Source organism: Quercus lobata, chromosome 8, assembly GCF_001633185.2.
Source record: "Quercus lobata isolate SW786 chromosome 8, ValleyOak3.0 Primary Assembly, whole genome shotgun sequence".
In the NCBI taxonomy this organism is placed as follows: Eukaryota; Viridiplantae; Streptophyta; class Magnoliopsida; order Fagales; family Fagaceae; genus Quercus; species Quercus lobata.
Window position 1 is genome coordinate 372,290 of NC_044911.1, and position 23,985 is coordinate 396,274.

General features: G+C 38.9%; 2 protein-coding genes across 3 annotated transcripts; one reads left to right on the forward strand and one right to left on the reverse strand.

The window, feature by feature from the left end:
- Window positions 1–736: 736 nt before the first annotated feature.
- LOC115955731 (probable WRKY transcription factor 2) lies at window positions 737–5,522 on the forward strand. 2 transcript variants are annotated; one of them, XM_031074023.1, is made up of 6 exons: window positions 737–1,410; window positions 2,123–2,704; window positions 3,182–3,370; window positions 3,544–4,409; window positions 4,504–4,662; window positions 4,769–5,522. In XM_031074023.1, exons 2-6 carry the CDS (start codon window positions 2,234–2,236, stop codon window positions 5,343–5,345), a joined length of 2,262 nt encoding a protein of 753 aa, XP_030929883.1. In that variant the 5' UTR covers window positions 737–1,410; window positions 2,123–2,233; the 3' UTR covers window positions 5,346–5,522. The 2 variants fall into 2 exon arrangements, with proteins under 2 accessions (XP_030929883.1, XP_030929882.1); XM_031074022.1 differs by having other exon boundaries at window positions 1,078–1,410; window positions 2,166–2,704; window positions 4,769–5,433.
- A 1,297-nt stretch (window positions 5,523–6,819) lies between these two features.
- On the reverse strand, window positions 6,820–22,383 carry LOC115955109 (chloride channel protein CLC-f). Its single transcript, XM_031073159.1, has 8 exons — window positions 21,327–22,383; window positions 20,049–20,243; window positions 12,241–12,695; window positions 12,006–12,110; window positions 11,184–11,387; window positions 10,799–11,011; window positions 10,224–10,456; window positions 6,820–7,420 (listed from the first exon to the last, which is right to left on the reverse strand). Exons 1-8 carry the CDS (start codon window positions 22,147–22,149, stop codon window positions 7,339–7,341), a joined length of 2,310 nt encoding a protein of 769 aa, XP_030929019.1. The 5' UTR covers window positions 22,150–22,383; the 3' UTR covers window positions 6,820–7,338.
- Window positions 22,384–23,985: the final 1,602 nt, after the last annotated feature.

Genomic DNA, 23,985 nt, shown 5'->3' on the forward strand with positions numbered 1-23,985 from the left:
CTATTAACTTTATAATTTATATACATAGAAACAAACATACACACAAAATAAAAGGAATGAAATTCTAACACAAATATACACCACAAACTCTACTAAACCGTTGTTAACTTATTAGATTGAAAGTGATACAAATTCATTGATGAAAGATATAACTGAAGTCATAGATAGACACTTCTGAAGTCATAACTGGTTATTGTTGCGTAAAAATAGTGAAGTGTACAACTAAACTGAATGTGTCAATTTGTGAATGCCAAAATTGGAAGAACAATATATAATAATAGGTAGTAGCTTAAGCACAACCCAAAATGGTAAAACAAGGCAGGGAAGCAAATAGGTGGTGGTTATAACATCCTTCACATTTGAAGGGTACAGGTGTTAGCACCTATTATATTCTCCTAGACTTTAGACACCCCAGCTGTACAACTATTTTCCAATTTCCCCACCAAAAAAAATAATAATAATAATTCAAAGTTAAAATGCATTTTCTAGCACAATCAAACACGTCATTAGTTTTAGAAATTGTATGAACTCAACTACCTAGAAGATTTTTTTTTTTTTTTTTTTTGGGTTGAAATTGATAAAATAATAAAAATCTAGAGGTTATATAGTGTGGTGTGGTGTGGTGTGGTGATGTAATTGAGTACACACTGTCAAACGAAGAAAATAAAATCTGGGCCGTAAAAAAAAGATGAAGTAGTTACATAAACTAGTAGTTGGAGGAGATGTGATTGAGGTGGTGGGGTTAAAAAGAAAAGGAAAGGGTTGAGTTCAAAAGAGAGGGAATAATAATTAGGAGATGGAAATCAATCAAAGAGGCAAAGCAGAGGTGAAGAAAAATTAGAATCCTTGTGTAAAAAAAAGCCTTTTCTTTTTTGTTCTCTCTCTTTTTGTCTTTCAAAGATTCCATCAAATTTCCGGTCCACCACCTCACCACCACTGCACACAACACATTACACAATCGCCCTTCCTTTCCTTTTCTTTTCATTTTTTCTTTTTCCTTTCCTCTGCTTTCTTTTCCTTTCCCTCCCAACCCCCCCCCACCGCACCCTCTTTTTCTTTATTATTATAAAAAAAAATAAAAAAAAAATACTAATCAATTTAATATTATATCTCTCTTTTTGTAATTATTCTGGAAGAACATCATCATTATCAAATTGGGCTAAAAATCAAACAGAAACAGAAACATAGAGACTGAAAGCTAGAAGATTTGAGAGAAAAACAAAATGGAAAAGAGAAACTAGAGAGGGTCTGGGTCTGGGTTTGGACAATTGGTCAGGTCAAGACAGTTAGGGTGGGTTGAGTCTGTGTTGTGTGGTAGTGGTGGTGGTGAAGGTGAAGGTGAAGGTGGCTGAGTCTTCCTTCACATAAATACATATATTACATACTTAATTTGAGTCTATAATCATTCAGGTAATCATTTTTATTCATTTCATCATTATCTCCTATCTCTCTCTCCCTTTCACTTTTTATTTTTATTTTTTTGGGTTATGTATGTGTCTCTTAATTTTCAAATTTGGGAAATTTTTGTCTGATCTTTTGCAATCAATATCTTATCTTATCTTGTCTTTTTTTTTTTTTTTTTTTAATAAATGTTAACTATTGCAGTCTGTGCAATTGTTGGGTTTTGATTGTGGAGTTTGTTTATCTTATTAGATCTTAGTGTGCTTTTAGGATCTAATATATTTGGGTTTTGTTTAATTTATCAAATTATGTTTCTCTTATGGATCTTCTTCAAATTTTGATTTTTTTTTTTAACCTTGCGCAAACTGAAAAGCTGGACACAGATGGAAAATTTTCTCGTCTGCAATCCATTTTCGTTTGTGGATAATGATACCTAGGATTTTGTTAATGAATGTTGTCTTAGAATGTTATTTTAAAATCCCCAGTTTTCAGACAAAGAACAAGTTTTTTGTCTTTCTTCTTAATTCTTAATTTTCTGGAAGTGGTCGTTTTTTGCTCTCTTAGATTGCATATAATGTGTAAACCAGATATTCTTTTTTCTTTTTCTTTTCCTTTTCTTCCTTTCTTTCTTTTTGTTCATTTTCTCTGCAATTAACGTAAAGGAAGCCCATTTCTTCTTTGACTTAATTGTTTGTTAATATAGCTTTATGTGCCATTTCAGAATAATTGGGCTAAATTTGTTTTGACCCCAATTGTGAACTCAGGAATTCCATCTGGGTGCAACCTCAGACCTCGATTTTTGTTGTTGGTAGTCCCGGTTTTGAGCTTGTGCATGGCTGGGATTGATGACAATGTTGCTATAATTGGAGATTGGGTGCCTCCAAGTCCAAGCCCAAGAACATTTTTCTCTGCAATGTTAGGTGAGGATATTGGGTCTAGACCATTGGTCTCAGAACCTCCCAGCAGTAATAGAAGTGAAGGACTCTTTCTGGGGCGACCTCCAGACCAAATGGTGTCAGGAAATAGAGCTGTAAACAACAATGGTACACTACAAGGCTGTCTTTCTAGTCACAAGCTCACTGAATTTGGTTCATTTTCTGAGCAAAAATCCGGCTCACGTGGTGGCCTAGTTGAAAGGATGGCAGCCAGAGCTGGATTTAATGCTCCCAGGTTGAATACAGAAAGCATTAGATCGGCTGACCTGTCTTTGAGTTCTGACAATCGTTCTCCTTACTTAACAATACCTCCTGGTCTCAGTCCCACTACACTGCTAGATTCTCCTGTTTTCCTTTCCAATTCTCTGGTAAGCTTAAGATTTTTTTACCTTTTTGGTTTTTAAATACTGTTTGGTTCATTTTCTTGGTAATGTATAGAATATGAGGACATTGTATCAGGCTATAATGGTATATGCTAAATTGCTTATTATGCGTTAGGGGCCTAGGAGTGGAAGTCATCAATGCTGTTTTCAACTCTACTGTAGACTGAGTTAGAAATATATTGGTCATATATGCTTTCTTACATGCTAAGCTATGATAAACAGTTCATTGCTGAAAGAAGATTTTTATGACCAATTTCTACTGACAGTTAATTAGTTATAGCAGATTAAGAGAGAGAAGATATTTGAAAAAGCTAAGGCTTCCATCATTAGAAAATGGGTTAACATGAATTTTGATTAAGATTGAAAGTCTGGTGATTGCCAAATCATTACATTGAAGGTAGAATACTAGTTCTGTTGATGTTGCTCTGCCTGATGTGTCCTTCTGAACCTGTCAAACTACAGGCACAGCCATCTCCAACAACTGGAAAATTCCCATTTGTTTCAAATGTTGACGGTAGGAGCTTGACATTGATGCCAGAGGCACCTGATAAAAGTAAAGATAGTCTTTTTGAAGATATCAATACCTCATCGTTTGCTTTCAAGCCTATGCCAGAACCAGGCACCTCTTTCTTTTTCGGCACTTCAAGCAAAGTAATTATACTATACAAATTGTACTTACTGGAACATTCAATTTTAATGCATGCACACATTTCAGATATGATTCATATTAGTGCTCACCACTCAGGAGTCCTCTGCACTTGATGATGTATGGGGAGTGAGTGGTAATCAATTCTCATCTTGCTAATAACACTCATCTTGTACAGATGACACCAGCCACTCTTCCTCAACAATCCTTTCCAAGAATTGAGGTTTCTGTTCAGTCAGAGAATTCTCTTCAAAGTGCAGAACCTACCAAAGTTCAAACACAGAATAGAAGCAACCTCCATCCTCAGGCAGACTTCTCTCGATCATCTACTGAAAAGGATAATGGGGCTAATACTATCTCGGTAGATCAAAGAGCCTTTGATGCTGTTGGTGGTATTGTCGAACATTCTCCACCACTTGATGAGCAACCAGATGAAGAATCAGATCAAAGAGGCAATGGAGATCCCATGGCTGCAGGTGGTGGTGGTGCACCATCTGAGGATGGATATAATTGGAGAAAATATGGACAAAAACAAGTAAAAGGGAGTGAATATCCACGCAGTTATTACAAGTGCACGCATTCAAATTGTCCGGTTAAAAAGAAAGTAGAACGATCTCATGAGGGCCACATAACAGAGATCATCTACAAGGGGGCCCATAACCACCCTAAACCTCCTCCAAATCGGCGATCAGCCATTGGTTCTGGTAACCCACTTGTGGACATGCAACTAGATATCCCTGAACAAGCTGTGCCGCAAAGTGGTGCTGATGGTGAACCAGTTTGGGCAAGTACACAAAAGGGAGTTGTTGCTGGGGCTTCTGATTGGAGGCATGACAACCTTGAGGTGACATCATCAGCGTCTGTGGGCCCTGAGTACCAATCTGCCTCTGTGCAGGCTCAGAATGGTACTCACTTTGAATCAGGTGATGCAGTGGATGCATCATCTACTTTTTCCAATGATGAAGACGAAGATGACAGGGGGACTCATGGCAGTGTGTCATTAGGTTATGATGGTGAAGGAGATGAATCTGAGTCCAAGAGAAGGTTGCTACATATTTCTATTGTTTTCTGAATGATATCTTGTTTCAAATATTGAGATCACCCTGAAACTAATACAAATCTTGTTTATATGTTCCAGGAAAATTGAAGCTTATGCAACAGAAATGAGTGGAGCCACTAGAGCTATTCGTGAACCTAGAGTTGTGGTCCAGACAACCAGTGAGGTAGACATCCTTGATGATGGATATCGTTGGCGCAAGTATGGTCAGAAAGTTGTGAAAGGAAATCCAAATCCAAGGTTGTTAATAATAATCACTGCAAGCTTTGCTTATTTCTTTTCCTCTTTGTCCTCGCAGTTACCCTCATTGCAAAACTGAAAAGATGGAGACATTTTGTTTGTGCAGGAGTTACTACAAGTGCACCAGTGCAGGTTGTACAGTAAGGAAGCATGTGGAGAGGGCATCACATGATCTTAAGTCAGTGATCACCACTTACGAGGGAAAGCACAATCATGATGTTCCTGCAGCTCGCAATAGTAGTCATGTAAATTCTGGCGCCTCTAGTGCAGTACCTGCCCAAGCTTCTGCTGCTGCCGCAGTTCAAGCTCATGTTCACAGGCCCGAGCCATCACAAGTTCACCCAGGCATGGCAAGGTTTGAAAGGCCTGCTTCACTCGGATCGTTCAGCCTACCTGGAAGGCAGCAGATGGGGCCTTCCCATGGCTTCTCGTTTGGAATGAGTCAACCAGGCCTGGCCAATCTAGCAATGGCTGGGTTGGGTCCTGGCCAAGGCAAGCTCCCTGTAATGCCTGTTCATCCATACTTGGCACAGCAACAACGCCAGGTGAATGAAATGGGTTTCTTGTTGCCAAAAGGAGAACCCAAGGTGGAGCCTATGTCTGAGCCTGGTCTGAACCTGTCTAATGGTTCATCAGTATACCAACAAATTATGAGTAGGCTGCCACTTGGGCCTCAGATGTAAATTTCTCATTTCTATTTTTCTATGGGAAAGTAGGAACGTTTACTTTTCTATATATATGCATATATGGTCGTTTTCAATTAGTGATCCATTTACATCTTGATTCTTTAATTTTTATAAGTGACATTGTCATCCAAACCTTGCTAAATATATATATATATATGTCTGTATCTTTTTTTACCACATTTTCCTCCACTACATCATTGTTAGCCTTATAGGCAATGCTAATGCCAAATAGGACATGCAAATTGATTTTCATATCTGTAAGTATCTTGCGTGAACTTGTGCATGATAGAAAATGGAGCAGTAGCATGTTCCTATAAAGATTGGGTAATTAAAAAGTAGAGTACTTTTTACATTGGAATTCCCAAGTCCTTGACAACGCGAACCAAGGCTGAAACAACTGCTATTGCGTGTCACAGACTTGCAGCAACCAAGAATACTGTACAATCAAAACCTGAAACTATGTATGTTGGTTGATTAACACTTATCACAGGCTTTTCCCAAGTACTAGATTTTTCCTTTGGAACCCTGCATCTCCCACTCCATTGAAATGGAAGCTGGAGTAATGGTTTTATATATCTCATCAGAATCAGTATCTGTTTACTTTCTGTTGCATCAGTATATATTGCTTGTTGCATGGTAGTGTTAGAATAATAGGCAAATTATTAGATTTACTATTTCCTTTCAATTTAAAATTTTGAAACAAGTGATAATATATAAAGAAAAAATTTGTAGACTACGGATGAAGCTCTAATCTATAGGCCGCTTCTTCTCTTCTACTGACTTTAGACGTCCCAATTGCTATGGCTGATTTTGTTTAGTGAGAGAGACATACCAGTGCTTGCACAACCACACAAATACAAGGGATCAACCATGCTAATATAGAGCCATCAATGACGAAGAATACCCAAACCATGTTAATTTGTCTTAGGAGTTAATGAGCAGGAAAGTCTTACATGCTTCCACAAACTAAGTGTGCGTTTGGCATTGACTTAAAAAGTTTTTTAAGTCAGTTTTTTTTACTATTCAGTTTATTTTTGCTACTATTTATAGATCTCATTGCATTTTTTAATACTATTCATAAGTTCCACTATACTATTTCAACTATCTTTTAGTTTTATCTACCGTACTTTTAGTAAAAAAAATTTAGTTTCAGCTAAATTAGTTGTTCCCAAACAGACACTAACAGTATTTTTTATCATCAATTTTGTCACGAAGATTTCTACAAATGCGATTGTTTCTTGCTTTAGTTTCTTGTTATTGTCACACAAAAAAGCTTGCATGGCTTTATCTCTCTTTTGCATTTTAGTAAACATTTTACAAGACTTCCCGACTGTGTGCTCGAGACTAAAAACGAAAAATAAAAAAAAGAGGAGGGAGAACTTGAAAAGAGAGGAAAGAAATGTCTTTTTATTGCAGTTTTTGCAGACAGCAGAGAAGTCTCAGATCCTAAATGAGTAAAAAAGAACAGACATACACAACTATGATATATAATTATATTCTACTATGAAAACGCCTTTGTAATGAGCATGGGCAGTCCACAATTCTCTAGTCCAATATATAAGCCTAAATTATGGTTGGAATGTCTTCGACAGCAGCCTTTAAGTCGGCCAATTTCGCTTGCTTCAATACTTTTAAATTCAACTCAAACTGTGCTTCCTATTCTTTTCACTCAAGTTACATTTCTGACACGAATTGTAATAGATTTTCTCTTCTTCTTTTTCATTGAGATATGAATTGTAATAGAAATTTGCATGTACAAAGCGCTAATTCTATATTACACTGAGGAATCTTGGATATCAGCAAAAAGTTGTTGTAAAATAGATCTCAACCCCCAAAGTTAGAGACTCGCGAATATATATTTGGTTATCGCTGACTTAGGAGGCCCAAAACCAGCAAAACAAAAATGATGGCCATGGTCTCACTTTCAACTTTTAACTTTTCTTTTGCAGGGGCAGTTGAAGGAACTCTGACAATCAATTGTATGACCCCATCAATGACCATTAGTAACCAGCACCTCTTGATTGTTCTCTTTTCTATGCTGATATATGGAATTTCTGCGATTAATCTCCTCTCTGCACACGCGAAAGATATCAACCTCAAGTAAAGCAAATAATCTAAGTTAACCTAGATGCAAAAATCATAAATCGTGGAATAAAGAACAATAGAAAATTTCAAACCACAATAAGAAAGAAAAGAATTAGAATCTTCACTCAGCCTAACAGCGCCCTAAATAGAGATATAACTAAGTAGCAATGAAAGACCATTTGGAATCTATTGCTCCCCAAAATTTTCCATTTTAATGTCGTGGGAGGATATAATGCACACATGCTCATTTCATTCCCAGACCCCAGCTCTAGATGAACCCATCAAAGTTTATATACACAAGAAACCAACTAATGTGAACAACAGGCTGGAGGCGGCCAATAGGTCCGACAAAAAATATTCACCTCATATTGGACCCATCATGCATGGGGCCCAAAAGAAGTGGCCATTATGCTAGAGAACAAGGAAACATTATTTAAAATAATTGGAATATATCATTTGGATGATTTCAGTTCCAAGCATCAATGATCTATCATCAAATGACCTGTGTAATTTTTAGCAAATCGGCATAATAGAGAATTTATCAACATAATTCGCATCAAAGAAAATCACATGAGGTTGCAATCTTAAAAAGTAGCATCAATGAAATGGCTAGTTGTATTAGAAGAGTAGCTAAAGAAGTACTTAGAGTACTTAAAAAAAAAGTACTTAGAGAATCTGAAGGACGTAGAGTCAACTAAGCAGACTTGGACCACTTGGGGGTGGAATGAGTACATTCATGCAAAAGATAAATTAACAAGAGAGATATATCTATAACTATAAAACATGCTAGGACAACCGAAAGAAAAACAAGAGACTTGAATGGTGCAAAATGCAATAAAGATGGAGATTAAAGAGAGATGGAAGATTTATTTTGATAAACTTTTAAATGGAAGCTATATAAAAAATTTAAGCGAACTGAATAATCTAAAGGAGGTTAGAAATTGTAAGTTTATTCAAGGTTTTATTACAACTATGGTAAATAATGCTTTGAGGATGAAGATGGGAAAAGCCATAAGGCATGATGAAATTCCCGTTGACATTTGGAAGTGCTTAGGTAATGCAGGTGTAGGATGGTTGACAAACCTTTTATATACGATCTATAATAACAAAACACCTAATAAATGGAAGAAAAGCACTTCAATACTTATATACAAAAACAAAGGAGATATTCAAAAATACACAAATTACCATGAAATTAAGTTAATGAGCTAAGAAAATTTAGGAGGGTTATAGAACATAGGTTAAGACACAAGCAACAATATTGGTTAATCAATTTGGTTTTATGCCAGACAAACTGGCAACAGAAGCGATTTTCATGCTAAAACATCTAATGAAGGAATAAAGAGAAGCCCATAAAAATATTTTTATTTTGATTTAAACAAAGGATATGATAGGGTAGAGAGGCTGTAGGTTCTAGAAAACAAGAGTACCTCTAAAAGATATTAAGCTGATTTAGGATATGTAAGACAATTCTATGACTAGGGTGAGAACAGGTGGAGGCATCACAAGCAAATTTTATATCACAATAGGTTTGTATTAAGGATTAGCATTAAGTCCATATTTGTTTGCATTTTGCATTGGTTATGGATGAGGTTATCAATTCAAGAAGTTTCTTGGTATTTTTGTTGTTGTAGAAAATAAAGTTTTAGTGGATGAAACAAGACATTGATAGTTGGAGATTTGGAGGGATGCTTTAGAATCTAAAGACTCCAAGTTAATCAAGACTAAAATAGAGTACATGCAGTTCAAGTTTAGTATAGATAGAAACGAAGATGAAGGAATTGTAAAACTTGATGGTCTAGAGATACCAAAAGTTACTTTCAATATCTAAGATCAAATATTGAAGAGGATGTGATTGCCCTCCCCCCCCACCCCCAAAAAATAAAAAAAGATGAAATCCTCCCACTCTCCAATTTTAAGTCAAATGTGAGACACGTGGCATTTAAAAAAAATTCAAGGGTCTTAAAACCCATGAAAACCCCACATATCAAGCAATACGTTCATAAAATGAGCACAGCTGAAAGGAGGAAGTTAAGGTAAACAAGAGGAATACAAAGAAATATAGAATACTAAATGAATAAATCAGCATAAAGATGAGGGTGGTTCCTATTGATGAAAAGATGAGAGAGAATCGTTTGCGATGGTTTGGCCATATGCAAAGGAGAGCAATTAATTCACTAGTGAGAATGAGTGATTTTTTTTTTTTTTTGGGGGGGGGGGGGGGGATAGGTAAGAATGAGTGATTTCATTCAAATCGAGAGAACGAAAAGAGATAGGAAAAAACGTTTGTTGTTATTGTTGCCATTGTATTGTTATATGTCAAAATTGAATGATTGAACTGAAAATGAACCCATTGGTCCAATAGTATGGGCTATGCAAGACACACATTAGTTTGAAAGGTCAGGCTATGCCAACAGTTAATTGGGTTTCTAGTTACTATCGTTTGGTCGAAACTGTTTGGTTGGTTACTATTGTTTGATCGGAAAGGAGGAAAAAAGAAGGGGACAATTTCTTATATATGTTTTTAGTTATATGACTTTAATACACTCAATCATCTACTTTCACTGTTTCTTGACAGAAGATTGTTACCTCTAAGAGCTCGGAAAGCACCAGAGACTTTTTTTTTTTTTTTTTTTTCCTTTTGAGAAACAAAATAAAAAATCCCCACAAGAATGAGATAAATGCAACATTGTTAGTATATCATAATTTAAAACCAGGATCAGGCATCAAATGTAGTATAGGAAACAAGGATATAATCATAGAAGACAAGACTATGAAATCAATGAGAACCTGAGACAGTTCCAGATTGAATCATAATGAAGAAGAGCAATAATCCTTCGCTTCCTTTCTTTGTTGGATTCCACACCCCGCTTAACCACAGGCAGCTGCTTGATGCCCTTGGCCTCCATTAGCTCCTTGGCAACGGCCAAATTGGTGTCCGGATAACAGGTTAAAAGTCTACGCTCTCGCCCGCGATAGCTTAAACCTCGAGTACAAACAGAGGAAACAAGACATGCACTCACCTACAAAGAATTTGACAATGCGCATCAAAAAGAAGTTGTAAAAAAATTAATTAATTAATTAAAACTAGAAATTTATCTTAAAAGTAGAAAGAAAAAATATATATACATCACAAAATATAGCCATGATGAGAAATTTTGAAGGAAAAAATAATAATAATAACAACAACAAATGCTTCAATAGGAATTGAACTTTGACCATTTAGCACAAACAAAAAACGATTTTGAGTACGCCTGTGTGTGTGCATGAGTGAGAGAGAGAGAGAGAGAAAGATGCATATGAGCCAATTAAATAAATTAATATATGACAATTTAGAACAACAAAGACAGTTTCATATTACATACATCCAAATGTCTTGAATCACTTTTGGCATCGTCACTAGACTTCTTAGAAAGATACCGCCTAATGTCACCACATGTTAGTATTCCCTCTAAAAGGCCTTCCTCATCAACCACCAGTACACAAGTTTGCTGGTTATCATCCATACGATCTCTTGCCTCCTTCAAGGTTATTTCCGAGGAAACCTTGACACAACTCTTTGACATGGCCTGAGAAACCTGACAATTAGGGATGTAAAACTAATGCTGTTAGGTTAAAAATAAAAAGCAATATATATAATATCAAATAATATGCTCAAGGTGTAACATTACAATAAGAAACAGCATTGATGAAATAAATAGATAAAATAGCAAATACAAATATCAGTTGAGAAAGGAAAAATAATTAAACCTCCAGTTTTTCCAGAAGCTTATCCAATGCCTCAATATCTGCACCATTTTCTATAACAGAAAGTTCTAAATCACCTCCATCATCTTTGTCATCAGCAAGTGAAAGAGAAGCATAACCTCTCACTGAACTCCGTGCATCAGATGCTTTACTGTCCTTGCCCTGGTTTGTCACAGAGGGAACCCATATTGCTAATCCAACAGCGCCCTAATTGCAAAATTCACAGGAACAGAGGGTAAAATCAAGCATTATAAAATTGTAGACATCCATATTACAATAATACCCAAAGTAATGAAAATCTACTCATCAACAACAATAAAGCAACAATAGAGCCTAATCCCAATATTGCAGAAAGATATGGAGAATTCTACATCTTCATATAAGAAGGAGAAGAAGATTTCCATTTCAAGCTACCAGAGCTTTGCATAATATTATCTTCATATGGCTGTTATGCCATCCCTTACTGTTTCAGAAACTGAAGCAGCTGCAAGAATTAAAGGAGTACTTTTGGAGAATTTATTATACTCTGCTATGAAAGAGCAATGCATTTTTCTCAGGCCAAAAATGTCAAGATAAATGTAGGGCGATACACTGTCCGACAACATTGGAGAAAAAAACAGTAATGCTTTTTCAGAATGCAGCATACTGAAGAAATGTGTGATGGACTGTAATTAACTAAAGCCAAGGTATGTAACCACCAAATTCTGAGAATTACAATCTAGTTGAGAAAGCAAAAGCAGCTAACATTTCCTTGAGGTGATATGGTTAATACCATGCTGCCTTTTAGACCTATTATATATGCAGTAACTATCAAGCAAGAATTACCATGAGAGGAAGCAATATCCTGTAATCTTTTGTCAACTCAAACAGGAGAAGGACTGATGTCAAGGGTACTGAACAAACAGAAGCTAATGTAGCAGCCATTCCTACCTGCAATACATGTTAGAAAGTATTAAATCAATTTTCACAGAATCAAATAAAAAATTGTAAGAGGGAGTGAGAAAAACTGCAGTTAATACTTGCCAAATTAAGATGAGCCAGTTATGAAGGAAAATTTTACCAGAGCATATGCCTGTGGCTGGGCAACAGCGGCATTTCCTGGAATTGCCGAATTGATAAGTTCTGCAGCTAAGCCACCAAATACAGCACCAACAGCAGCACCAATCATCAAACTTGGTGCATAAAGTCCACCAACAAGTCCAGACCCCTTGCACAGAGCTGTGGCCACAACTTTGGCCGCTGATAATTGAGTTAACAGCCAGATTCCAGGAGCTGAAGCAGAATTCCCAGTACGTAGAATCTCTTCAACATTTGTGAAACCCCAGTACAGTATTCCAGGATACTTAAGAGCTATTATTCCAGCTCCTAAACCACCTAAAGCAGGGCACACAACAGCAGGAAGGCCAAATTTTTCTTTGATGAAGTCAAAGAAATTTGTGAACCAAGTAACCAAGCGAGTGAAGACTACACTGACAACACCGCATAGCATGCCCAATATCAGGTACAAAGGTAGTTCTGCATGGCAATACAAAAATTAGACATGTGTGCATGGATTTTGGAAAGTAGTATATATTATGGGACATCTCAAAAGGGAAAGGTGGACAAACAAAATAGGACAGGGGTAATTGGGAAAAGCTACCTGATGTATCCTCTTTCAGCCAATCTATTCTAGTGAAGTTAATATTCTCTATCACATGTCTATTTATCTCATGCTTCTTTACTACTCGGGCCTTTTTTTTTTTCATTATTGCCTCCCTGCCCTTTACTTCTGTTAGAACTATGGTTAAATGATTAAATTCATCATTTCCTAATAACTTAATTTTGGGACAATCGATAATTTATCATGGTATCAGAGCAGAAGATCCTGAGTTCAATCCCTGTATTTACTCTACCTCCCATTTAAAATATTAAAAATCCCACATGTTGGGCCCCATTTATCAAGGGGAAGTTTAGGCCCACACAAGGTGGAGTGTTAGAACCATGATTAAATGATTAAATTCAACATTTCCTAATAGTTTAAGCTTTTGGAACAATCGGTAATTTAACAACTTCAAATTGAATCAAATCACTTTTTCTTATTTGTGCATATATTGATCTCTGTTACACATCATAAAACCATATGAAGCAACTTCAATACATCTTTTTCTCGGTAGGTACACCCCCACCACCTTCAAGCGGATGTGTTCACCCATTGTTTTATCTTTCCTAGTACCCATGTTACTTTATTGGATGTTTTTTATTTTTTTATTTAACTATTCATATTTGATTTTTATAAGAATAGTTACTTTATAGCACCTAGCACCCTAAACGACAAACTGCCTGGAACTATCAGAATTTTTTTATTTGCATAACAATGACATCCATGCACGCATACACAGATACACTTAAAACACAATAATATACAAATGCAAAGGCAGCATGTTGCTTCATGTAAAGTTAGAAGCATTGCTCTAAAGAAATATCAGAAGTTCTAAAATAACGAAACAAAAGTGACCAACATGCTTCATAGCATAGACCAAAATTTTTTTTTTTGATAAGTAATAAAGAAGTATATTAAGAAAACTACCTCATGAAAACAGAGGCAGAACAGACAATACAGAGAGAGAAACAAACAGAAAAAGAAAAGAGAACTAGAAAACAAGCAGAAAGCAACAAAGAACTAAATACAAAGGAGAGAACAAAGGAACAAAGGGAGGGAATCACTAGAGGTGAGTCCCCACGCCCTAGACCAATCAAAAAGAGAACCACAAAAATAAGCGAGCAACTGGTCATCGGATTTGTCCCTGTCCTCAAAAGTTCGCCAATTCCGCTCCCTCCAAATACACCACATTAGGCACAACGGAGCTAAATTCCAAATGCAAGAAGAGTGCTTTCCAAACCAGTTCCACCAACTGAAGAGCATTTCTGCAACCGATCTAGGCAAGACCCAAGAGATCCCGAAAGATCTGAAAATCAAGCTCCACAACTTATAAGCTTTTTCACAATGGAGAAGCAAATGATTCACCGTCTCCCCATTGCAACGACACATAATACACCAATCAACCAGCTCAAAGCCTCTACACCGCAAAGTGTCCCCTGTAAGAATCTTCTCCCAAGCAGCCGTCCAAACAAAGAAAGAGACGTGCATAGGGGCCTTAACCTTCCAAATACCTTTCCAAGGAAAAGTAAAAGGAAAGGGGCTTCGAAGCTTGTCGTAAAAGGAGCAAATGTTGAAATCCCCCTTCTTCGACAATTTCCAAACCATGCGGTCTCCTTGCTCGGAGTGAGGTAAACAAGAATCCAAAGTATGGAGAAATTCATCCACCTCTCCCATCTCCCAATCATTAGGGTCCCTAAGAAAAGGAACCTTCCAACTTCTACGAGCCTCGGTCCCCAATCTTTCGAGAGACGAGGCCACAGAAGCCTCTCTATTAGAAACAATCCCATACACAACCGGGAAGGAAAGATGGAGTGGAGAGTCCCCACACCACTGATCTGTCCAAAACTTCACTCTATCCCCCACCCCTATCTCAAACCGGATAAACTTGCTAAAAACCTCCCAACCTTTTCGGATACTTCTCCATAAACCACACCCATGAACACCCCTACCCAACTTGGAAGACCAACCCCCCCACTCTTCCCCAAACTTCAAAGCTACAACCCTCCTCCAAAGACGAGTCTCCTCAACCCCAAACCACCATAACCACTTCCCAAGTAAAGCTTTATTAAAGGTAGTTAGTTTCCTGATACCCAAGCCACCATTAACCTGAGGAGCACACACCTTATCCCACCCCACCAAATGAACCTTCGACTCCCCCCACAGGAAGTCCCTCTGAATCTTCTCAATTTTATTAGCCACATGCGACGGTATGGTGAAGAGAGATAAATAGTAAGTAGGAAGGCTGGAAAGCGTACTCCTGAGCAACGTCAATCTTCCACCTTTTGACAAATACAACTTCTTCCACCCGGCTAACCTCCGATTAATCTTCTCCAAGATAGGATTCCAAATAGAGGGGGATTTATGAGAAGCCCCCAACGGCATACCAAGGTAGGTCATAGGCAAGGACCCAATCCGGCAACCCAAAATCTCTGCCAAGGCATGAATATTATTAACCTCCCCTACTGGAACCATCTCACTCTTCAGGACATTAGCCTTCAAACCAGTCACAGCCTGAAAACAGAGGAGAAGCATCCGCACATGAAGGATCTGCTCCACATCCGCATCCCAAAACAAAATAGTATCATCCGCAAATAGAAGGTGCGAGACACATTCCCCTTCACTCCGTCTTCCAACAGCCTTGAAACCCCTAATCAGGCCAGCACCTTCAACTCTTTTCAACATCCTACTTAAGACCTCCATCATGACTAGAAATAACAGAGGAGATAGCGGATCCCCTTGCCTCAGACCCCTCGTGCTCCCAAAAAAGTCAGCAGGAGCCCCATTAATCAAAATAGAAAATTGGACCGTCGAGATACAAGTGCGGATCCATCTACGCCACTTCTCCCCGAAGCCCATTCTCTTCAAAAGGTCCAGAAGAGCCTCCCAATTCACATGATCGTAAGCTTTCTCAATGTCTAGCTTACAAATAACTCCCGAGATCTTACTCTTCACTCGGCTATCAACACACTCATTGGCAATAAGAACTGAGTCAAGAATCTGTCTTCCTCCCACAAAACTATTCTGAGACTCAGAAATCAGATGATCTAAGACCAGTTTCAAACGATTCGCCAAAACCTTAGACAGGATCTTGTACATGCTCCCCACCAAGCTAATAGGCTTGAAATCTTGAATATTGGAAGCATCATTCTTCTTAGGAATGAGAACTAAGAAGGTAGCATTCAAAGATTTCTCAAACTTACTATGTTGATAGAACTCCTCAAAAACTGCTAGGACATCCCTTTCCACCACTCTCCAACAATGGTGGAAAAAGGCCATAGAGAAGCCGTCTGGACCTGGAGCTTTATCTCCAGCCAACTCGTTAACGGCTAGAAGAATTTCCTCCTTCTCAAACCTCCTTTCAAGCCAACCCCTCTCCGACCCATCTATTTGATCAAACTCCAAACCTTCCGCAAAAGGCCTCCACTCCTCCGTCTCCTGATACAGATTTTTATAAAAGTTTACTACCTGGGCAGCCACCTCAGATTCCTCCTCATAGATCACCCCATCCACCTCCAAAATACTCAGATTATTATACCTTCTGCGGGAATTAGCCACCCTATGGAAAAATTTAGTATTATTATCTCCTTCCTTAATCCATAGCATCCTTGATTTCTGTCTTCAAGAGATTTCTTCCAAAGAGAGAAGATTCTTAACTTCAGATCTCATCACATCTCTCTCACAAGCCTCAGCATCAGAGAGGCCAAATTCCCCTTCCTTGGCATCGAAGGATTTTAGAGCCTCTAATAAATGAGACTTTTTGCGCCCAACATGACCAAACTCCAACCGGTTCCACTAAATGATATCTTCTTTCAAAGCCTTCAGCTTTTTGGCAAACACAAAGCTAGGAGTACCAGAGAAGGAATGACGATTCCACCAAGAATGAACTCTATCAATAAACCCATCCGACTTTAGCCACATATTCTCAAACCTAAACGGACTATTACCCCTCGCCATTCCCCCTACCTCCACAAGAATTGGGAAATGATCTGAAACAGGACAAGGTAAAATCCGTTGGGTCACATCCGGGAAGATCCCCAATAAACTCCGAAAAGAGTTCCATGGCTGGAGTAAGACGAGAATAACCCAACCGCTCGCTAGGGAAACGAACAATATTAAAATCCCCGATGCAACACCAAGGGACATTCCAATATTGCTGAACACCAACCAACTCGTCCCACATTAGACCCCTCTCATTGTTATCAACTGGGTCATAAACCCCCGAACACGCCTAAGTGAAACCGTCCCCCACCCCACGCCACCGAACAGACACAGAGAAAGAGCCCACCAAACACTCCGACCTCTCTAAAACCCTCCTATCCCACATCAGCAAAACCCCACCCGCCGTCTGGACAGCATCTAGCGCCACCCAATCCATAAATGGACAACTCCATAAGCTACCAAACAACTGTCTGTCCAGGCCAGCAAGCTTAGTTTCTTGAAGGCAGATTACATCACACTTCCAATCACGCAATAAATTTTTCACTATCAAACGTTTCCGACCGTCATTCAGACCCCTAACATTCCAAGAAAGAATTTTCAAATTCATAAAGACAATAACACCCCCACTGACCAAAAACTCAGCAGCCAGCACGCTGCCTACCATCATAATTAACCGAGGATTGCAAATTCCTCAGTTCTCTCTTCCCTTTCTCCTTAAAAATGACAACTTTTCTAGTAGCAGTAGCTTTCCTGTTCAACTCTTTGGCAGCCTCCGTCTCCCTCTCAATCTTTTGTAGCAAGGCAATACATAAGTTCTCATGCCGGCACAAAGGCAGCCCCACCAGTTTACTAAACCCAGGAAGTCTGTTCTTCACTCATCTAGAAATATTCAACATGTTCACATTCTCCACTGCCTCATTACTCCAATTAAACTCAGCTGCCAAAGGGAACCCAAAGGACGAGATAGATAACAAAGGAGTTGATAAACTATCCTCTCCCCCCAAACCCATATCTGAGTTGTTCATTTCGTCCTCCACCAAATCACTCACCCCAGCAACAGCACATAAAGCCTTCGAGGGAGTCACCGCTGAACTGGGTTGCACTATTTCAAGGGCAACATTCGGCTTGGAGATGACACAACTGTCCCAGCCACCTTCAACCCCAATGTTGTCCCTCAAGCCCACAAGCCCAGCCCTTGATAAACTCAGAAATAAATCAGATAGAAACCTCTCTGCCGATGACCACAACGGCTCCTTATCAGACTTACCCGGTGACACCGAATGCACAACGGAATTAATTCCGTCGGATGAGGGGCCGCCAGCCTTGATCGGAGGGATCGAAGACTCGCCGGAGCAAGAACCTGAACAAAAACCTGAGGTGCAGGGGTCGCCGGCCTTTCCCGGTGTCATCGGAAGCTCGTCGGAGCTGAATCCGGCAGAGGAGGGGCCGTCGACCTCCACTAGCTGCAACGAAGACCCAACGGACCCAGTCCCGACAGTGGGGAGATCGGCGTCCTTTCCTGGCGGCTCCAAGAGCTCGTCGGAGCTAGGACTGGCGACGAAGGGGCCGTCGGCCACCACCAAAGGCTTGGCGCTCCGGTCCAACGCTCCTTGCTGGTGACGAGTCTTGGGACAAGCCTCTAATGCCAGGACCTGGGCTGACTTACCTTCCCCAGCCAGAGAACACTCACCCATTTCAAACAAGCTTGGGCCTGAGAAAGAAAAACCCATCACTGGGCTTGTTCCACGGCCCAAACCAGGCCTAAGAGCATCCTGTTTGGTTCCTTGAGGAGCCCAATTAAGGACCTTAGAAGCATCAGAGTTGCCTTCCCAATCCACTTTACGTACCACCCCTCTGATCTTAGAAACTCCCCCTTTCTTTCTAACCCAAGAGACCCGTCTCCTCCCTATCACATCAACCTCTATGACAAGACCTCTCCCTGCCCAGCAAGATCTCCTAAAATCAGACTTCTTCCCCTTTACATCAGCTTTTGAATTCAAAAAGCTTGGGGAAAGTAAGCTAGTATCTGCCAACTTCTGCTAACCCACCTCAGCCACCTCACTCAACCGTTGCTCCCTCCAAATCCTTCCCACCACCTCCATCCTTCCAGACTTGCTCACTGGAATTTCCCCCACTTTTGCACCTGAGAGTTTCAAATTCTCCCCTTTTTTCTCCTTTCCTAGCTGTGTAAACTTCTCTTTGGCTGTGAGTCCAAGATGTGACAGCTGCTTTCTATCCTCAATTCTTCCATGAAAACCTTGCACAACTTCAGCAAAAGTTCTAGAGTTTTGATCCTCCAGCTTATGCTTCCGTGCCTGAGGAATGAATTTAGGGGGACCGTTTCCACCCACTGCATATTGAGAAGGAAACAACAATTTCCTTAGTTCTAGACCAAAAACCCTCCAACCAAATCTCTCATTGCCTTCCGGTACAATAATCGATCTCCTAGTCCCACCAGCTTTGAGTTCAGATAACAGCAAGAACTGGCCTGAGAAATTGGAACACCATTGGAGAAAGAAAGCAGTGTCACCCTCTCTAAGAGTGAAAAACTGCTTGAATCTCTTCCCAACAACAAAGTGTTCAATGCAAAACATCAGCCAATGGGCTGCGTTCTTGCTCATGAAAACTGATCTCATGGCAAACTTGCCCCTCTCAAAAATCCTTAATAAGAAAAAACGACCCCCTTCCTCTACAACTAATTGAAAAGATTTAGACTCTGAGAAAGCTACGAATCCCCCCCATGACTCCTTCCTAATTTTTATTCAAATTCTAATATACCAAAATTTGAAAGAGACTATATAAGGTTTCAACTACACCTACATGACATCTTGAGGCGGCGGTATTTGCACCACACCCAATTTTATATGAAGATGTCCATATCAGTAACAATTCATAAAGGGATAATGCAAGAAGCAAAAAGTAGAATATGGGTACACAAACAGGAATAGCCTACATGTATAAATATCATATTAAAAGGAATGGAATCTTGAGTAACTTCTACTGCTTTATTTTTTGGGAAGAACCTTAAGTTCTTTGACTGAATCTCTGGTGACTCCTGAAAACAAGGTTTATTGTTCAAGTCAAGCTGGGTTCCCCACCCCCCCCCCCCAAACACCATTTATTTTCTCTGGATAAGAATAACTGTGTATTCATCCTAATAAAAAAAATGAAAACACAAAACAAATACTTATGCTTCTCCTTTCAGAAAAACACCTGTAGAAAACTCACATGCACATATAAGCAAGTGTATACTGAGAGGAGGGTCAAAAATGAGGGTATGATTATCTAACCAGCAGCAGATTTCAAATCATATGTAGGCACTGTGAAAGCTGATTGTGTCCCAAGTGAAACATTTGATACAGTTGATGAGATGACAGAGGCCAATATTATCATCGCAGTTGTAAATGGAGGAGAGTTCTCTGCTTTGTTAGACCTTAACACAGTTTCAATTGCGAAGAAACAACCAGCAACTGCTGCATTAAAACCTGGCAGAAAGAATTTTAAAAGAGTATTAACCATTTAAGTTATAACATGAAAACATGGAATTATATGCAGAAACCTTATATGGTATCTACTTCAAAAAAAAAAAATGTTGCACTAAACTTGCATGTACCAAGATTACACTGATTGCACCCCTAATTACATAAATTTCTAGTAGTTAAATTGTAGGCCAAACTACTAGTTGGTCCTTGAATCATGTGTCAGTCTGAGTTTACGTTTGTCCTTTAACTACCAAACATCTCAATTTAATCCCTAAAGCCTCCAAAAAGATTCAAAGTTACACTTACCCTAACTTGTTGGCAAAGCTAATTGCCAAAGGCTCTGCCTAGCTCTGTGTTGAGTAGAGGCTTACAGAAATTTTAGAGCTAAAAATGAAGCGTATGGTAACCCACTAAAAAGAGCTTTATACTCTTAAAATTTTACACAGAAAAGCTGAAATTTAGAGCTTTTAGGAAAATTGAACTAGTGTACATGCTTTAGAAATTCAGATCTTTAGAGCACTATTCACTATAATTTTTCCAAACACTCAGAACGGTGAAGAGATTCTTAGTCAAAGCTCTATATCACAAAAGTTTTAATGCAAAAGCTCCACAGATCAATTTTCCTAGAGCAATAATCATACAAACCTTGCCTTCTTTGAACTCTTTGCTTCTCATGTTAGTAAAGATCAAAGTTAACTATAGGTTTTTATTACTTGATTTTTAAAAGCAATGTCAGCAGGAGTAAGAATGAAACCCCTTTCAAGACTTCCAAGGATTGAATTAACACAATCAATAGTTCACTAACAAAATTGAAGAATCCTAGCAGATTTAAGGGATTAAAAATTTAAAATCATAGTGTGCCCTAAATTGTATCCATTCATAATAAAGTGACTAAATTCATGATTGCTCTATATTTGATGATCCTATTCATAATAAAGTGACTGAATTGCAATTGCCCTAAATTGTATCCACTGATAATTTGATTGATAGTTACAATGGGTGAGGAAAGATTTGAAGTTGGAAACACCAAGGGTGTTGGCAAATCCATTCATAATAATAAAGAATTGGAAAAGGAATGAAGAATACCAGAAGCAATGCCAGCAGCAGCACCAGCAGCAAGAAGAGCCAATTCCCTATCACTGCTATTATCCATCATAACAGAGAAACCCTTAGCGCAGGATGTGCCAATATCGACACTTGGACCCTCAGGACCCAAAGAACAACCGGTACCTAAAGTGACAGCAGCTTGAATCGCCTTAATGGTGGGGAAAACAGCAGCAACGAAATCAAAACCTTGCCTTTGGGATTGGGATTGGGATTTGGATTTGTTGGAATTGGAAATGGATTGTCTGATTTGGTCCAAAATCTCAAGCAAACCATGCATCATCCCAACAATAACACCACCGGTGACAGGAATCAAGAGAATCCGATGCCAGGTGTCGGCGAGGCGCTGCAATCGGAGCCAAGCGGCACCTTCGCTGGGAGTACCGGCCCAGGCCCATTCGTGGATGACGTGGACACCTTTGTTGAAAGCGGCGACGAAGAGACCCGTGGCGAGGCCGAGGAGGCAACCCAAGAGGAGTAAAACCCATTCGGGAGGTGCACCAGCGTCGGTTAGAACGGCATCATCGCTAGGATCCGCATCAACAACAACAGGATCTCTGTCTCTGTCTCTGTCTCTAACAGAAGAAGAAGAAGAAGAAGAAATGGTTCTATCGAGGAGGCGCTTGAAACTGTGGCGACGAGGTTTGGAAGAAGAAGAGGAGGAGGGAGATGATGAGAAGGCGGCGTAGGGTTGTTGTTGTTCGATGTCGAGGACGACTACGACGCCTTCATGATCATGGTCGTTGGTTGATCGGAGAAGATGAGTATCATCACTGTACTCTTCTTCTTCTACAACTCCTGACATTTTCTTTCTTTCTTTCTTTCTTTCTAAGTCATTGGGAGGGATTTCTGCTTTCAATGAAACAAAAAATTGAGACAAAAAGTGACGAGATCGAGATCGAGATCATTGACATTTCTATTCTACTTTAATTTATTGAGATCACTTTCATTCCTAAAACTAAATCGTACTCTTTCTTTGCCTCGTTTTCTTCCTCCCACCTCCACCTGTTTTCCATTTTTTATTTTTTTGTTATTAGTGGACCAAACAAAATACATGAGAAGAAGCCGATGCATTTATTTATTAATATTAGATCATTCTCATCAAACATGTCTAACATTTAGCATTTTAAAATATTATTTTATTTATTTTAATACTTCACTTTATAATATATCAAATATCAAAAGTTTTATTTTTTTTTACCACTTTATTAAAATATTATTTATTTATTATTTATAATTCTTTTTTTTTTCCCCTATGAGCCACAACCAACCACTGAATCAATCAGCCCATAGCCACTAGAGAGAGATTTCACCAAAGAGAGATTGACAACCCACGGCCTCAACCCATAACAAACCACTATAACCAACTACCGAATCAATCAACCCACACCCACAAATCAACTCAGCACCCACAAATCAACCCACACCACCGAATCAACCTAACACCCATAAATCAACCCACACCATGGAATCAACCCACACCCATAACTAGCAAACCCCCATCAACCCAGCCACACTCGAAGCGTCTCATGTCCAGCGTGGCACTATCGATGGAAGCCACAGACAGGGAACACGTCCACAACACCTTTGACGAGGCCCTCGAAAAAACGGCGACAGCAGCACCATCTTTGTCATTGTGTCACTCATCATTGTTGAAGTGGAGATCAAGAGTCAAAAAGAGATGGGGAGGCATAAAGAAGGAGAGAGAGAGAGAGAGAGAGAGAGAGAGAGAGAGAGGAAAGCACTGGAGAGAGGCACACCACAAGAGAGAGAGAGAGAGAGAGAGAGAGAAAAAAAATCTAACAACTTGCTACAATAGGGTGTCAAAGATGACACTCCACTGTAGCCAAGATGTCAAAAATTTTAAGAATAGCATGCTTAATGTGAATGATATTTTAAAAGAACGAGAGCTAAAATTCGGGTTTAGCATTTTTCACATATTTTATGTGAATACTCTTAAAGGAACAAGATTATTATTCTTAATTATTAGCAATTCCTCCGTTCCATGTTATTGTTTTTTTGTTTTTTTATAAACGTTCCGTGCATTGTTGGTTTGCACAAAAGTTAGCTTTTTTTTTGGTCCAAACAAACATATATGACCTCGACTAACTCCACAGTACTAACAATCTCTTTTTCTCTAGGAAGGGAAGCAACTCCCTGTAATGTAATTACAAATTAGAGACATTTATATATATATATATATAGATGATGAATAGAATTTGTCCCTTCCACGCGCATTTCGATACAACTGCAATGCGCGGCGCCGTTGACATTTATCAAAGTGGTTGGAAAGAAAGAAAACAACCCTGCAGCAAACACTTTTGTAATAACCATCATTTTTCCTTTATGCTCAGATTTTTTGTTTTTAAAGAGGTTCGTTCATGATGACATATTTTATATTTATGATCTCAACTTTGTGTTTCCTCACTTCTTCTTGCAAATTACTACATCGTTGTATTCCCTTTTCATATGTTTGATTTACTTCATTCACACTATTACTCCCTCCCTACACATAATGTCGCCACAATTGCACTTTCATTATTTCATATCATATATGTAGCCTTTTAAAAAAAAAAAAAAAATTGATCACAACTATTTCTTGAATTCCATTATAATATCTAGAAAAGGGATTAATTTAAAA

Excerpts from the sequence above, each read along its gene's own strand:
- LOC115955731 (XM_031074023.1), top strand. The coding sequence starts at position 2,234 with ATGGCTGGGATTGATGACAATGTTGCTATAATTGGAGATTGGGTGCCT. Across the intron at positions 2,705-3,181 it reads TTTTCCTTTCCAATTCTCTG|GCACAGCCATCTCCAACAAC; the intron begins GTAAGCTTAAGA and ends GTCAAACTACAG. Across the intron at positions 4,410-4,503 it reads GAATCTGAGTCCAAGAGAAG|GAAAATTGAAGCTTATGCAA; the intron begins GTTGCTACATAT and ends TATATGTTCCAG.
- LOC115955109 (XM_031073159.1), bottom strand. The coding sequence starts at position 22,149 with ATGTCAGGAGTTGTAGAAGAAGAAGAGTACAGTGATGATACTCATCTT. Across the intron at positions 20,244-21,326 it reads TGCTGCTGGCATTGCTTCTG|GTTTTAATGCAGCAGTTGCT; the intron begins GTATTCTTCATT and ends TCTTTCTGCCAG. Across the intron at positions 12,696-20,048 it reads TGATTTGAAATCTGCTGCTG|AACTACCTTTGTACCTGATA; the intron begins GTTAGATAATCA and ends ATTGCCATGCAG.